General features: G+C 42.4%; 1 protein-coding gene across 1 annotated transcript in view; it reads left to right on the top strand.

Moving 5' to 3' along the window:
- The window catches only part of MAN2A1 (mannosidase alpha class 2A member 1), a 159,637-nt gene that overhangs the window by 120,924 nt on the left and 23,777 nt on the right, over positions 1-14,936 (top strand). Inside the window, exon 16 of the mRNA XM_025992803.2 lies at positions 2,197-2,311. Coding sequence (XP_025848588.1) covers positions 2,197-2,311 — 115 coding nt within the window. The remainder of the gene's footprint in view (positions 1-2,196; positions 2,312-14,936) is intronic.

Here is a 14,936-nt window from a genome sequence, read left to right as displayed (position 1 = left end):
GACGCTAAACTTTATACATTTATTTTTCTCTCCTCTATCTTTTGTGAGTTTCCTATGTAAGTTCTTTGACCATTTTTCTACTGGTATGACTTATGGATCTGTAAGCATTCTTTATGTATGGTAAAAAAATTAATCCTCTTTCCTATACATTGGAAAATGTTCCATAAGTGTGTCATTCAATTTAATTATTTTATGTGTAATAGTATTTTTAAAATTTTTGTGTAGTCAGTTCTGTATTTTTATTCATTAGAGCCTCTTCCTTCACTTTTCTACTTACATAGGTTTTCTCCACTTGAAAATAAGTTTAAATATTCTCCATATTTTGTTGCCTAGAGACCTGTCTCCCACAAAAATTACTTTTGTTTTACAATTTAGAAAAGCCCGCTGACCAAAATCAAATGATAGATTTTGAAGAATAGCATTATTCACCTTAAGGAGTCTAGTTTTTTGTTGTTTGTTTTGATTTTTTTTTTTTTTAATCAGTGAGGAATTAAAAGTAAACAACAGCTCATAGTAGCCATTCCAGGATGGGCAGTGGCTCCTAAGTATAAGCTGTATCAGTCTGGTCTCACTTAGATAGGAATTTGGTTTTTTGGTTTTTTGGTTTTTTAAAAAGATTTTTCTTTTATTTATTTGAGAGAGAGCGCCAAAGAAGAGAGCACAACAAGGGGGAGTGGCAGAGGGAGAGGGAGAAGCAGGCTCTGCTCAGTAGGGAGCCCTACATGCAGCTCCATCCCAGGACCCTGGGATCATGACCTGAGCCAGAGGCAGGTACTTACTCCACTGAGCTCCCCAGGCGCCCCGGAAGTTTGGTTTTGATTGACTGTGCTTAAACTAAAGAAGAAAAGTAGCTGTACTTACAGAATATTATGCATGGACAGTTGTGACTAATTTATTTAAAATTATTCTATCTTTAAATAGCTCTAATATTAAATAAAAAGACCAAGAAAATTATCATACGTTTACAAGGAGAAAATAAAAGACTATCAGGAAGGCAGCTGGGTGCGTCAGAAACAGGCAGGAGCCCAGAAATCCCTGTGCCAGCTTTCATCTTCTTCCCTTACTTTTTAGCTATATGGTAAAGTTAGGTTCAAAAACTTGGGAAACTCTAACGCGTTGTATTAATTTCAGAATATTTTTTCTAGAACCAGAGAATACGTACAGTAGGAAGAAAATTGCACAGTTCTGGAAATCCAGTGCTACCTAAGTAGTCCACGATGCAGGCCTAGCTTGTTGTGCCATTATTGAGCTTCTGCAGCCTGCAAAGCTTAAGAAACTATAATTCCTTGAAAAAAAAATAAAAGAAAGAAAACAGAATTTTTCATAAATGCTTTCGGGGGCAGCCCAGGTGGCTCAGCGGCTTAGCACCGCCGTCAGCCCCGGGGTGTGATCCTGGAGACCCGGGATTGAGTCCCACGACGGGCTCCCTGCATGGAGCCTGCTTCTCTCTCTGCCTCTCACTCTCTGTGTGTCTCTCATGAATAAATAAATAAAATCTTTAAAAGAAAAAAAAATATTAAAAAATAAATAAATAAATGCTTTCAGTTTGTTCCTGTGTCACAGAAGTTATGTTTTGTTCGTTTTTCTTGATACTAGATTCTAAATGACGAAACCTAAACCAGTGGTTGCCATAGTTTTTTCAAGTTTGTAAATTTGCTTTATATTCAGCTAGTTCTTTCTAGTAAAAGGGCAGTGTGTTTTTATAGAGTAGTACACCTAATTGTGGTTAAACAGTGTCTCTGAATCCTGCTTTCTGTTTGCTTAGATGACTCCCCGTGGTCATCCTTGCCACCTGCCCTGACCCCTGAGCATTAGGGGGCCATGGTTATAATAAATGTTTGCCTGGGAAAGTGTCACTGCTGCAGAATGAATGGTATTTCTAATAAATAACATAAGGACAACATAGAAGGGTTTTGACTAGAAATTTTTATAGCTGGGGGGAATGTTTGTAGATCATTTAGGACAGTCAAGTTGTAAACATTTTTATTTTCTATTTTCAACACTTTTTGTCTAATGAAAAACCTTATATTCAATTTTTATAGCATGTGCATATTCTGATACCTTGTAAGGTTTGGTTTTCACTTGAAATTACAAATATCAGGTGTTATGTATTTGCCACTGTGGAAATCATAATAAACATTTCTTGGAAAAGTTAAAAGCTGAAATTTTTTCCTAAAAATGTCATTTCCTCCTCAGCCTTATGTTTACACAACACTGCCCTTTGTCAGAGTGCAACACGGAAGGTTCTATTCGGACGTGACTTGCTTTTTTGAACACGTTACCCATAGAGTCCGACTGTACAACATACAGGGTAAGAAAACAGAGAAGCACAGTTGTATAAAACACCTGTGTACCGGTTCTTGAGTTTTTTTGCGTGTCATTCCTAATAAATTAGCAATTGGTTTTTGAGCATGGTATGCTTGCCATCATATTTACCGTGTGGTTTAAAAATCTAATACTACTTACCTTTTGATGATCAGAAATGGTAAAACATTTAACTCTACATATACATGTCCTTTTGTGTATCTTCTCTTACCTGTCATAATATTTGTGTTGGTCATGAACTCACTAATTGGAATCTTTATTTCTAATATTTAAAAACAGCATTTTGCTTTTTTTTTCCTTTTCTTTTAATTTTACAAAATCAAATACTGCTTTGGGTTAGTTAGTGAATCACCGTGTCAGAAATGCACTCACTCCCCACCCGCTAGGGCCTGCCTTAAATACGGAATGTATTACAATAGCAGGTATTACTGGAATTTAACTTTCTTTTAAGAGAAATGTTTATATCACAGGTTCTTTTTGTTTACGACTCTTTACCTGGTCCAGTGTAAAATCAGGTGATTGTTTATTGCTCTTCAACAGTGCTGAGCAGCATCTTTACCAGGCAAGTGGCAGTAGAGAGGCTTTTAATCTTTTTAGGGACTTAACCACGGGCAGTGGCTCTTGTCCTTCCTTAGGGTTTGGGCGGAGCCGTGGTAACCCAGACACTCTCAGAGTTGCACATTTATGTCGGTTGATGTTGAAAACATTCACTGTTTTTAGAATGGAGTATTTTTTCCACCCACAGATTTAGTCCTTGTAACCAGACCACTTACCTTGGTATCAACTCTCTTAGAAAAGGACCTCATAAAAATGCCACTTTAGATTTCTCTTTGCTGTAAGCTAGGCTGAAAAAGTTAGAAAAGGAAATACTGTTTCCCTGAATCTTTACACCAGTAGATAATAAAGCATTTAAAACTAATGATAAACTGTATGGGCAGGCACTGTTTGCTTTTTTTTAGGTCTTGTGGGGAAGCGGAGGGTATGATGTTCAGGGAGTGTTCACTTGGCTGCCTACAAGAAAGTCTGTGGTTCTGAAGTGATCTTTTATTGAGTTTTCTAAAATCTCTAGTAAGTCAGAAACAATATTTTTGACCATCCCTTTCTCCTCTTACATAAGCCATTGTTCAACGTCCCTGAGAGCTCTAAAATTATACTTTGAGCTATCGCCAGAGGTTTCATTTTATGGGTAGAAAGTACCATCATCACGCAGAAGATGTGCTCTTCTGCTTCAAGATTTTCTTAAAAAAAATCATAACGGAATAGTTCTTCCTTGGGTACAACACGGTGCCCACTTTGGCCCAGCCCCCGTATCCTCACGCATGGCTCACCGCTGTTCGTCGGCAGGTGTACTTAGGGGATGGGCCGTGTCGCAGAGTTAACGCGGAAGCAGCCCACCAGAGAATTCCGACTTCTCAGTCAAATCTGTTTGCTTAATTGCTTTTGCTTTTGTTTAAATGAGTCTGTCACCATCGCAGCAGCTCCAGAGTTTTCGCAGGTTGTCCAGGGGATCCGGAGCTCATCACAGAGGATGATTTCTGCAAATTAGAGGCCCCTCTTCTTCTGCTGTGACAGTAAGCTCAGTTTGCCGTCATATCCCGGTGGTGGATTTGGAAATTAATAGGCTCTGACTTGCCTGTGTGCTCATCCCAGCAAACATGCATTCATCAGACCTTAAATGCCTTTCTTTTCTCCCCTGCTGAGCCGTCCAAATGCCCAGTGGCTGAGTAGTGGTCCCTTAGCACCCCTGGTTCTGCTCCAAGATTTAACGGGCTCCCCGCCCTCCAAGGCGACAGTGCCAGCCCTCACGTTAGTCAGTTAAGAAATAGAAGTTGTTCTCAACTAGGCACTTAGAGTGTTAGCATCACGGAAGTAATAATAGAAAAATAAGGATGCAGACCTCAGATCGCCTCTGGATGTCACAGTGGATGGAATCAAGAAGCTGAAGCCTTTGTGTTAGATTTTTGTAGCTTGAAAGCAGAAGGCCTAAGAAGTTGGTGGGAAGCGACAGAGAAATAGGTTAGGTGTAATGTGAAGTTAACTTAGAGTGCTTCTCCAGGTGAGTTTTGCTGTTCTTGCCTGGATTGAACCTGAAGCCAGCGTACGTAATGATTCGAAGCGACATAGCAATCTTGTTTTTCGCTCTCAGGCCCAGAGCATTTATTTATTTTCCATCGTGGAAGTGGTCAGTGGGGGAGGGAGGTACCAGTTCATCGGAAACCATACATCCTCCTGGGTTTGTATCTGAGCCCCTCTCAACAGTTCTCCCTCGTGGGAAAAATAAGCCCAGTTGTGGAGGGAGAGCCTTTTCTCAGTGGCCTCTGTGACCTGCTTCTGTCCTTTTCTTTCACACCCCGTTGCGTGAAGCTCACGTTGTCTGGCTCCTGGCTTGTTGGGGTTCTAATGACATCACTGATCGAAATCTAAGGAAGAGATGGGAAGTCTTCAGGGTGTTTGGGTCATGAGGAGCTCAGAGTGCCGGGAAGGGGTCTGGTTACGCTGCACCAAAGCAGCTATACTATGAAATACTTAAAAGCCTGGGGTGTTTTAAACTTTGGCCTCATGTAAACCAGGCATCTGGTGATCGATCAAAATAACATGGACAGGATGTGGCTTTGCGTCGTAGGTGTAAAGAAAACGGCAGCCAACTTCCATGCTGTTGTCGATCGGTTTGTGTTCAGTATTTCTTAAAATAACACAAATATCTACTTTGAATTTGACTTACGAAACTATCTTTGGATATATGCTAATTTTGCCCCCCTTTAAGCTGACCAGATGCAGTTGTCTGAATAGAGCCTGTTTGTTGTAAGTACCTCACTTATGAGCCAGAAAAAAATGAGGCTTGGGGAAGAGAAACTATTAATATTTTATGATGAGATACTATAATTGTATGAGGTGACTAAACCATTACTTATGCAAAAGATTTTATTACCTCTCAGCAACAAGGGTAAAGAAACAGAGTTGATATTATGGATATCTGTCTTTATTGAATGTCTATGCTAAGTCTTTCAAATTCAGTGTGTTTGAAGTATTCTTTTAAAAAACTAAAGTGATGCAAGCCCGATAAAATATTCTTAAATTCCTCAATCTCTGTTTTAGTTACTCTTTGACCATTTTCTACCCAAAGTAACCTTAGGCCCAAATTAGGCTTTGAGAGAAAACAAAATCAAGAACAGAAATCGACCAGCACTTCCCAAATTGTAAGAACTGTGTGGTCATCATTGATTTTGCAACAAACTGAGTTGGGAGGCATGGGTTTAACCAACTTTAGTTGTCTCCCTTGGTGTTTTATATTTAAGTTTTCGTGTCTCCATTTGCGTTCTCTCCAGCTTCTGAAGATGGTAGGAGGTACGGTTTAGAGTCCTCTCTTAACATCATTTAAGCTATTAAAAAACACACTGTGTTTCTTTTCATTATTGTTCAGACATTACATTCAAAAGGTTTCTAGAAATATTAAATTAGAGGAAATCTTGGTGCTCACTAATTTTAAAAGATCTACAAGATCAGAGGGATTTGAGAGATTTCTAATGAAACGTAATGTTTTGACTTATATCAGGTTAAATAAGAAATCCAATTTGCAGCACCCATAATTTAATGAAATGCCCTTTTGGAACTGTTTTTTTTCTTCCCCCAAAGGATGTATTTAGTTTGTAGAAAATAATATTTTTCTGGAGGAAAAGGTGGGAGACGTGACGATTAATTTTTCTTCTACTGTAATCATCTTTCATTAAATTGAAGCTTTAAGTGTTACCAAACAGGCTACCGTTTTTTTTGTTGATCTTGAGTTGGAAGATGGAACGTGATACAAGCAGAAGCCCCTGCCACCCCCCTGTGTTGTATTTGATACTGTACCATCACAACGAGTACACACCTTGCAGTGACATAATGATCAGAAAGTGACATTTGCTAGCTGTGGCTTCATTTGTCTTCAGAGCTGTAATTATTAGGCTTTGCTGCCCTAGTTTTCTGACATCAACAGCTACTTTGAAGAATTAGGTTGCTATGGGTTACCAATGTGTCATGTACATTTTATCTAGCACAAGATTCAGGTTCCAGATCTGTTACCATACATACCTTCAAGCTTTTGTCCCCCCAGGACTACGTTCTCTTAGGCAGGTGTTTGTGAGTGAATGAGTATGTGTATAAACCATGGTTCAGCCCTTAGGAGAAATATCTAAATGCAATACTTTTGCCTATTTTCCGCCACGTATTATGAAAGTACTGTCTGTAATAGATCTTGCTAAGAGAAAGCAAGTAGCCTGGAGGTAAAATGTAATGAACTGCCATCAAAAAGTATGGAAGAAAAGACTTTCCTTTGGCTAAAATGACTGAATAATTTCCTTGCGTTGGGTATGGTTAGCATTCAAGAAGAGATTGCTTAGTTTTTCTCTGTTTTGAATATATAACATAATTGGATTCATAATGTGACCCTTGACTTTGAGAGAGTCAAAAATGAACTTCATCTAGTTAAACACAGAATCACATTGGGAATTAGAGATCTGAATCCTTAGTTGCACCGTGAAGCCAACCACAGTGACCTTGAGTTTGCCCTTTAATTTCTTACATACTCAGTTCTTTAAACTGTAGAAAGACTAAATGGTCAATTAGGTATAACCATTAAGGAGTCTTCACAAAACCTAGCATCACATAAAGACTCTGTCGTGCTTAACTCCTTGCTCCTGAATTCATCTTCTCAGGATGCTTGAATCTGGGCCTTCCATCCCTGGAGTCCTCCTACTTGTAAACAAGGTCTCAGAGCTTCACTGAAGTTGTTTTTATTTCCATAAAAAGATTCATGAGGATATTAAAATGGTTTGCAATCAATCTCTCACTTTTTCCCCCCCCCAGGACTGTGTTCCATATTTAGCTTAAGAGTAAAAAGCATTAAGTAAGTTATGGCTAGGCAGACTTAGGTAATTAAAACATTTTTGGAATACCATAATACGCAATTGACTGCTAAGGATTTTTTTTTTTTCCTGTTAATTGGAACTTTTAAAAATTGAAATAAGTAGCTATGTGTCGAATCTGATTATTCCCTACAGGCATGAAAGAGAAGGTTATTTTAAGGGACTATAAGCACATTCTGGGTACACAAATTCAGAACTCAGAGGTTATCTTGGGGGCTGTTTGACAGCAGCTGCTGTGTTGAAGGCATAGCTTCTTAACAGGGAAGCATCATCCCCCACAAATAGGTGTTGTACTAAACTCAGATGAAGGGCACAGGGATGGGAAATACAGGCGAAGTGTGATGGTGAAGAGCTTGGGCTCCAGAGTCAACGCGCCTGCATGTCACTTCCAGCTGCCATCCCAGCTCCGCTGCTCACCAGCTGCTTGACCTTGTGGAGGTTATTTCTTCGCCATCCTTAAAAAGGTGACAATATCAGTCTACCTCATAGGAGTGTTGGAGGATTAACTGAGTTAATATATGTAAAGCCTGGCACGTATGAAGTCTCATGTCTCCTTAAGAGGATGTGTGGGCTTCGGGCACCTGGGTGGCTTAGGTGGATAGGTGTCAGACTTTTAATCTTAGGATCCAGAGGTCAAGCCCCACTTTGGGCTCCACGGTGGGTGTGGCATCTACTTAAGAAAAAAAAAAAAGAGGATGTGCAGGCCAGATGAGTTAGACTTAAGTGTTAAAAAAAAAAGAAAAGAAAAGAAAGTGGCCATTGAGGGTTGGGGGTATTAGGGAAGATTTGATAAAGGAAGTTGAAATGCTACATCCTCAAGAAATGTTACTTACGTAGGCAGAATGGAAAAGAACATTACAAAGCATGAAGGGTTCTTTCAATTAGACTCCTTTGTCCTACAAGAATTTGGAAAAACTCTCTATTACATGTACTTGAGTTGACATCTAGTTTTTCTTTATACATTTAAAAATTTGATGGGCAGCCCGGGTGGCTCAGCGGTTTAGCACCGCCTTCAGCCCAGGGTGTGATCCTGGAGAACCAGGATCGAGTCCTACGTCGGGCTCCCTGCATGGAGCCTGCTTCTTCCTCTGCCTGTATCTCTGCCTCTCTCTCTCTCTCTCTCTCTCTCTCTCTGTGTGTGTGTGTGTCTTCCATGAATAAATAAATAAAATCTTAAAAAAAAAAAAGACTTGCACTAGCCATTTCTGAGGCTCTGACATGCTTTTCCCTTTAAAAAAAACTTGCAAAGGATATTTTTTCTGGAATATAATAAATATTGACATTTTAAAATAAGCATATCTAGTGAGTAGCAATTGGATTTCCAAATCATGCATTTTTAAAAAGGCCTGAATAAGATCTTCTTTAACAGTCAAATTTCACATCCTTATTTTTTCCCTTGAACTCCTATTTCTATTTTATCTTAATGTAATATTTTTATGTTTGAGAGTCTTGCTATTGATCAAACTTTCATTACCCTTTATGAAAGAAATATATATGTATATATGTATGTGTATATTAAGTTTAAAAATTCTGTCATTCTAAAAGTAAGGATTAAATTTGTTCCGAATTGAGTTATAAAAGTTATTGTAGTATATATACCATAGAACCATTCTGATCATTTATTTCATGAACTTTAAGGGAAACCTTGCTCTCAATGGAAGAACCGTATGTACCCTTTATATCTCTCTATGTTCATGTATCCATTAGTGAATGTCACTTAATTCTAGAATGAAATGGGTTTCAGCATCGATTCTTCTTAATTTCTGTTTTATAAATGTAAGGCAAAGAATGATGTTACCCTAAATAAGTAGGTGGGTATGGGAGGAGTTCTAAGGATGTCATTCAGTCCCTGGAACGCTTTGCGAGTCCTATGTCATAAATCACAAAGTAATCTGTTGTCAAACATGAATTTCAATCTCTTATTTTTAATGGCCTACTTGCCTGACAACTTGATTAGATACACCTTCAATTTTGTTGAAAGCAAACAATAGAAAGTCAGGTGTTTCGGAAAAAAAATTATTTGTTGCCCAGCCATTAAAGTCCAGCCAGACTCCAGTATTACAGAGTATCTTTGCTTAGTGTCCACTGGAGTTAGGATGACGGAGTGATAGGGTACTGCTTCCTTTTTGGTAAGATGGGAGGAGGAATGATAAAAGTGTGGGTTTTTTGTTTTTTGTTTGTTTTTTAAAGATTTTATTTATTCATGAGAGACAAAGAGAGGGGGCAGAGACACAGGCAGAGGGAGAAGCAGGCCTCATGCAGGGAGCCCGACGTGGGTCTCAGTCCCGGGTCTCCAGGATCACGCCCTGGGCCGAAGGTGGTGCTAAACCACTGAGCCATCAGGCTGCCCTGTTTTTTGTTTTGTTTTGTTTTTTAAAAAAGAAAAACTGCTTGTCTCTATGGTAAGATAAACTTGAGAAATGAGTCCATAGAATCAAAAAAGGAAGAACTGCTTACCTCATGGTGGGATCAACTTGAGAACTGAGAGTCCACAGTCGGTCTGCAGGCACCTTGGACGGGAGCGGGTTTGGGAGAGCAGGAGGTAGGCGGGTTCGGAGGGGCCGGCGGTGTGGGGGCTGCGCCGACAGAGCACCGTGGTTCTCCGGCCTCCTTCCCTCGCTGGGACTGTGGGGAAGGAGACAGGGAAGCTTCGGTGTCGTGAGCTCTTGATCCACTTCCTGTGGGAGTGCCGTAGTTAGATCTTACCTGTTTGAGATTTAAATGTTACTGATGTAGATGTTGTGTTCCCTCCAAGACAGAGCTTCCAAAAACCAAAAACATGTCGTTTCTTAAAATCAGTGTTTATTAGGAAAAAAAAAAGAAAAAGACAGCTTCCAGTTTTATTTATTTTTTTTTTTTCTATTATTAAGTCTTCAAGTATATTGTAGTTACCTGGTGTCATCTTTAACCAAAATTTGTATTCTGGGGAATCAAAATGCTACACCTTTCCTATCGTGCCTTTACTTCCGTGTCATTTTGAGAATTACTGAAATGAAAAGCCTAAAGGACGTAGACGAGTGCCTAGCTCATAATAAGTTGATCAGTAAGTCCAAGTCCAAGACTTGGAATGAAATTTACTCAAATTTGTATTCACGGAAGCAGATGTTAAGGTTTTCACTTGTGGAGAAATAATCAATGTGAACATTTACAGACCTGGAAATCAGCAAGCACCTCGGGGGATAAATTAGGTCGTACAAGGGATAGGTAAGTTGAATGAGTCAATATGGAGAAAAAGGTCATCCAGTCGTGGGAGTTATTACCGTTTTTATTCTTGGCACTTTCAGATGTGAGTACAGTTTTTGAAAATGATAATATTTGCTTTTTAGAAAAATCCTCTCCGTATTGACTTACTAAATTTATCACTGTTGCAAGAATTGTCATTACAGTTTACGTGTTGAATGAAGCGGTGTGTACTAGTTCATAGCCCCAAGTGTCAGCTCCCGTTCATTGGAGAAGTTGTAGTGAAAATAAATACATAAAGGGAAGCTATTTTTATATTTCTTTTTTTTTTAATTTTATTTATTCATGAGAGACATAGAGAGAGAGGCAGAGACACAGGCAGGGGGGGAAGCGGGCTCCATGCAGGGAGCCCTACGCGGGGCTCGATTCCGGGACCCCGGGGTCATGATCTGAGCTGAAGGCAACTGCTCAACCGCTGAGCCACCCAGGCGTCCCTCTGATAATTTAAATACAGAACAAAATACTCCCTAAATTGAAGGGATACTACTTAGAATTACAAGCCCTGGTTTTTCAGGACAGGTTTTTTTTTGCTGTTGTTCACTATTTATTGTTAACAATGGTTGTTACCATTGCCCAATTTGTGCTCTGAACTCGTGGCTCAGTTACCCCTTCTGCCCAGATGCAGATTCGAGACAAAGGAATGAGGGCAACAATGAGATCGATAACCTTGCATCTTTGCCCCAGAACCTGTATTTTAAGGACACTCACCGAAGACCTGGCTTTGAATCTTAAATGGGTTTTTTTGAGGGTTTATTTTTTACGTGATTTTGTGTCTGTGTCAAATTCAGTTGAACACCCCCCTTGGGTGCTCACCTTCGCTTTTCATTTTCCTAGGTGGGTGTGGGCCAGTTGCTGTTGTTGCCTCTTACTGTTAGGACCTGTCCTAATGCTATGTTGAGCGCCACCAATAAAATGCTGAATTCTTGCCACGTGTGAGTCAGGCTCTCTCTTGCTCTTTCTCCCCAGCTGCTGCCTCTCGCGCCAATAGCCACTGGACTATGGCGAGTAGTGTCTGATTCCTTAGGTACACTCCTTGGAGGGGTATGCTTTGCATTTCAAGATAAGGTGGTTGGTTGGTGGAGAAGATGGGGCCAACTCCGAGACCCTGCCCACGTAGGTTTTGCGACGATCTGATGGTGCAGAGAGACACTGAGAGGAGAGGAGGCCTGGACTCCACATGCTGCGTGGAGTCATGGCCCCGGGCGTTCCCCAGTCCCACCCTCCCCAGACACTTCCGTCTGCCTTTTCTTTCACACATGGACCGTGTGTCGCCGATGCCTTCCAGGTTTTCTAGCCACATAAGGCAGAGTACGCTTCTCGGTTTCATTAAGATGGTGCCAGGCAACAAAATCCAAAGGTGCCGCCTCCCTGCCCTGACCCCGTGCCAGTCGTCATCTTTGTTCCTTCTTTCCTGGAAAATAACCCTCTTTTTAAAATGCTTAAAATAATTGTCATGTGCACAAATGATACCAATATGTACTCCTTTGGCAAAAATCCCACACCGTGTAGTCTATGCAGGACCTGTGGGTGACTCCTGTCCTGTGCCCCGGAGAGGCAACCCAGACGCCTGTGCACCCACATGCTCCCTCGCGCTGTCTCACGCACACTTGCACGCACACCTGTACGGGGGAGGAATATTACCGTGCTTGGCTTTAGCACGAGGCTCATCACGCCGTGCAGATGCCGCTCTTGCCGTTTGCATCGGGCCTGCCTGAGCCGGCCCCGGCACCCCCTGGCCCGCCCGCCGCGGAGCTTCCCGTAACGCGGCCGTGCGGGCAGCCTCGCTCCCTGCCCGTTGGTGGGCAACTCGCCCGCCCTCCCCGGCGTCACCCTGGCACCCGCACCCACTGGACGTGCCTGTGCTCCCGAGGCCTGTTCGCCTTCGCTGGATGCATGAGAGCCCCATGTGCTCCCTTAGTCTCTCTTACTGTATTGGCATCCAAAGGGACTACTGCGACACTGAAAAAAGATTTGGGGTGGTTTTAAGGACATTTTGTGTTCTCGCAAGCCTGTCCCGTAATTACATTGTATTATTTTTTTAGTGTCGTTACCATTTTACTACTCAGTTGAGTAGCGCCTGCAGCATATGGGGGCCCAGGCCAGCACCCTCTTCCCCCTTAGGAAATGCCCTGGAGGCAGCCGAGCTGGCGGCCGTGCCCGGAGGCCAGGAGGCCCAGAGGCCCGGAGGCAGGGAGGCCCGCCCGAGAGGCAGGGAGGCCCGGAGGCAGGGAGGCCCAGAGGCCCCAAGGCCTGGTGTCAGCTGCGGATCCTGCACCCATGGCATGCCGCCCTCTCTCCCGGCCCGTCCCCACCCCACCCCTCAGATGGCTCCCCCCCTTCCCCGGACGGAAGAGAAGCCCTGGGAACTCCTGGCTGGCCATGCCCAGGGGGAGCCCCTTGGCAAAGGCGCCTCTTGCCACCCAAACGGCAACGATTCTGCGGGTCCCCGATGCTGGGGCTCCCTTCCCGGGCCTTCCAGTGAGTTCTCCTGCGGGACGGCCCGCTGTGGGGGACTCTTGGCCTGGAGTAGGAAAAGGTAGCAGTCCTTTATCTCCCTCACACAGATTCTTCTTTCAAAAGTAATAAGTTAAAAAATAAAAAGTCCTAAATCCCCTCTGATAACTCAGGGATACCTCTTTGCTTCAATCACCGTTGCAAGGTCTGGTTTGTTTATAGTGATGTATCACGTGTGACCTTATTTTAAAAGCCTGTCCTGGCACAGGATTTAAACGAAGTCTTGCGGGGTTGTGAACAGACATCGAGGCTCCTTATAAAGGACATTTAAGCATTTGAGCATAACACTGTGCTCCAGAAAGATGATTTTTCTCAACAGAAATGACTTCTTGTTGCCAGAGGTAATAGGAAATTAATTTTTTTCCCGAAGCGTGTTTTTTTGGGAAATGTTTTCCAGAGACACATGACTTGAAATTAAGGACACTCTCCTTTGTAAGACTTTATTTCATTTCGTGTATTCTGTTGATCCCTGAGAGAAAACCCAATGTAGAGAGAGGAGAAAACCTACAGTGCTCGAAACCCTACAGATGCCTCCGTAGATGCGGCGTTCCCCCTAACGCTACACGGGAACTTCATCCCTGGCGCTGCATTTTGTGTGTCTGGCATCGTTGCTTTTGTCAAAGTTTATCTATTAAAATTCTGCGTACGTTTCATTGGTTTTGGAAAACACTCCGGTTGATGTAAACCTACTACAGGGGAAGTTTGCAACTAAAGTAATACATTCCCTGGTTCAAAGAAGGTAACTGTTGTCCTAGCATCAGTATATGTGATTTTTTTTTTTTCCCCTTTTAACTTCCCAATACCAGGGAAGCTGTTTGGGTCAGCTCTCTTGGCAGGTTCTTCTGGTAACTGTCAGAAGGGAAGGAATGTGTATATTCAACTGGGCGGGCGTTAGGGGTTCAGACTGTGGCCGTAAGCAGGAGGGAAAAGGCCACCTTCTTCCCCCACTCCCGGAGGTCCTACTGCTCATCACAGCCGTGTGAACATAGTAAGCCGTTGAAGTCCTCTGGGACTGGGGTCATTGACTTAGAAGAGTAGCCTCTCGCAGAACAGAACTGTGAATTCTGAAAATCCCATTGATGGAGGCCTCAGCCCATCACAGTCCCCGGCACGCGCCTCCCATAAACCTCCGGGGCCTTGGCAAGCTGCATTTACGTTACTGTCCATAAATCCCACTTCCTCAAACTTCCTCCCTTTGACTCAAACTTCCTCCCTTTGACTGTTTGCTTTCACCTTCTCTAAGCCCTGGGGATGCTTCTTGGCTCCCAGAAAAAAAGTCCTTACTCTGTTCTCCTGCTCCCCACTTCCCTCCATGTGACCCTCTTTGTCTAAAGAGCGTGCTGGTTGTCCCACACTGTTCAGGTCACGTGTGAGGACTGGTTGGTCACGTCTAACAACCGCAGGTACGGGTCCAAGGCTCTCAGAACCTTCAGAACCTTCCGCCATATGAAATAGGATAGGGCCAGCCTTTCTCCATTTGACTGCTTGCTTTCCTGATTGCTCTTTCGTAGAAGATCCTTTATCTCTTCTACTCAGTCTGTATTACAAGTGTGAGATTTCTTCCTAACTCCCATCTCCATCTCTGAGATAGACCCGAGCCTTCACTGAGGACCAGAAGATACAGTTAGGGTAGCATGACAGATAGGAATTAGTGAACACTGTAGGCTTATCCAAAAAAATAAGTGCTTGATACACCTGGGACTTCTCCAAGCTGTCCTCTGCTTTATATAGCAAAGGGCAAAATGAATCACTCCATAACAAGGGGTCCTAAGAGATACCAAACTCAATTAAAATCGATTTAACTTCTGGGGAGCGCTCCAGATTATACTCCACAAATACTAATACGGTAATATCAGTTTCGGCCATAAATCATCTCATTGGATCTCGTGTCCCTTTTCCTAGATTATACATCATGGGCAATAATAGGTTGTCTCTTGAACCAACAGAGTGTAA

This window comes from Vulpes vulpes, chromosome 14 (assembly GCF_048418805.1).
Source record: "Vulpes vulpes isolate BD-2025 chromosome 14, VulVul3, whole genome shotgun sequence".
Lineage (NCBI taxonomy): Eukaryota > Metazoa > Chordata > Mammalia > Carnivora > Canidae > Vulpes > Vulpes vulpes.
Note: the sequence above shows the minus strand (reverse complement) of the source record. Positions and strands in the feature narration are given on the sequence as shown.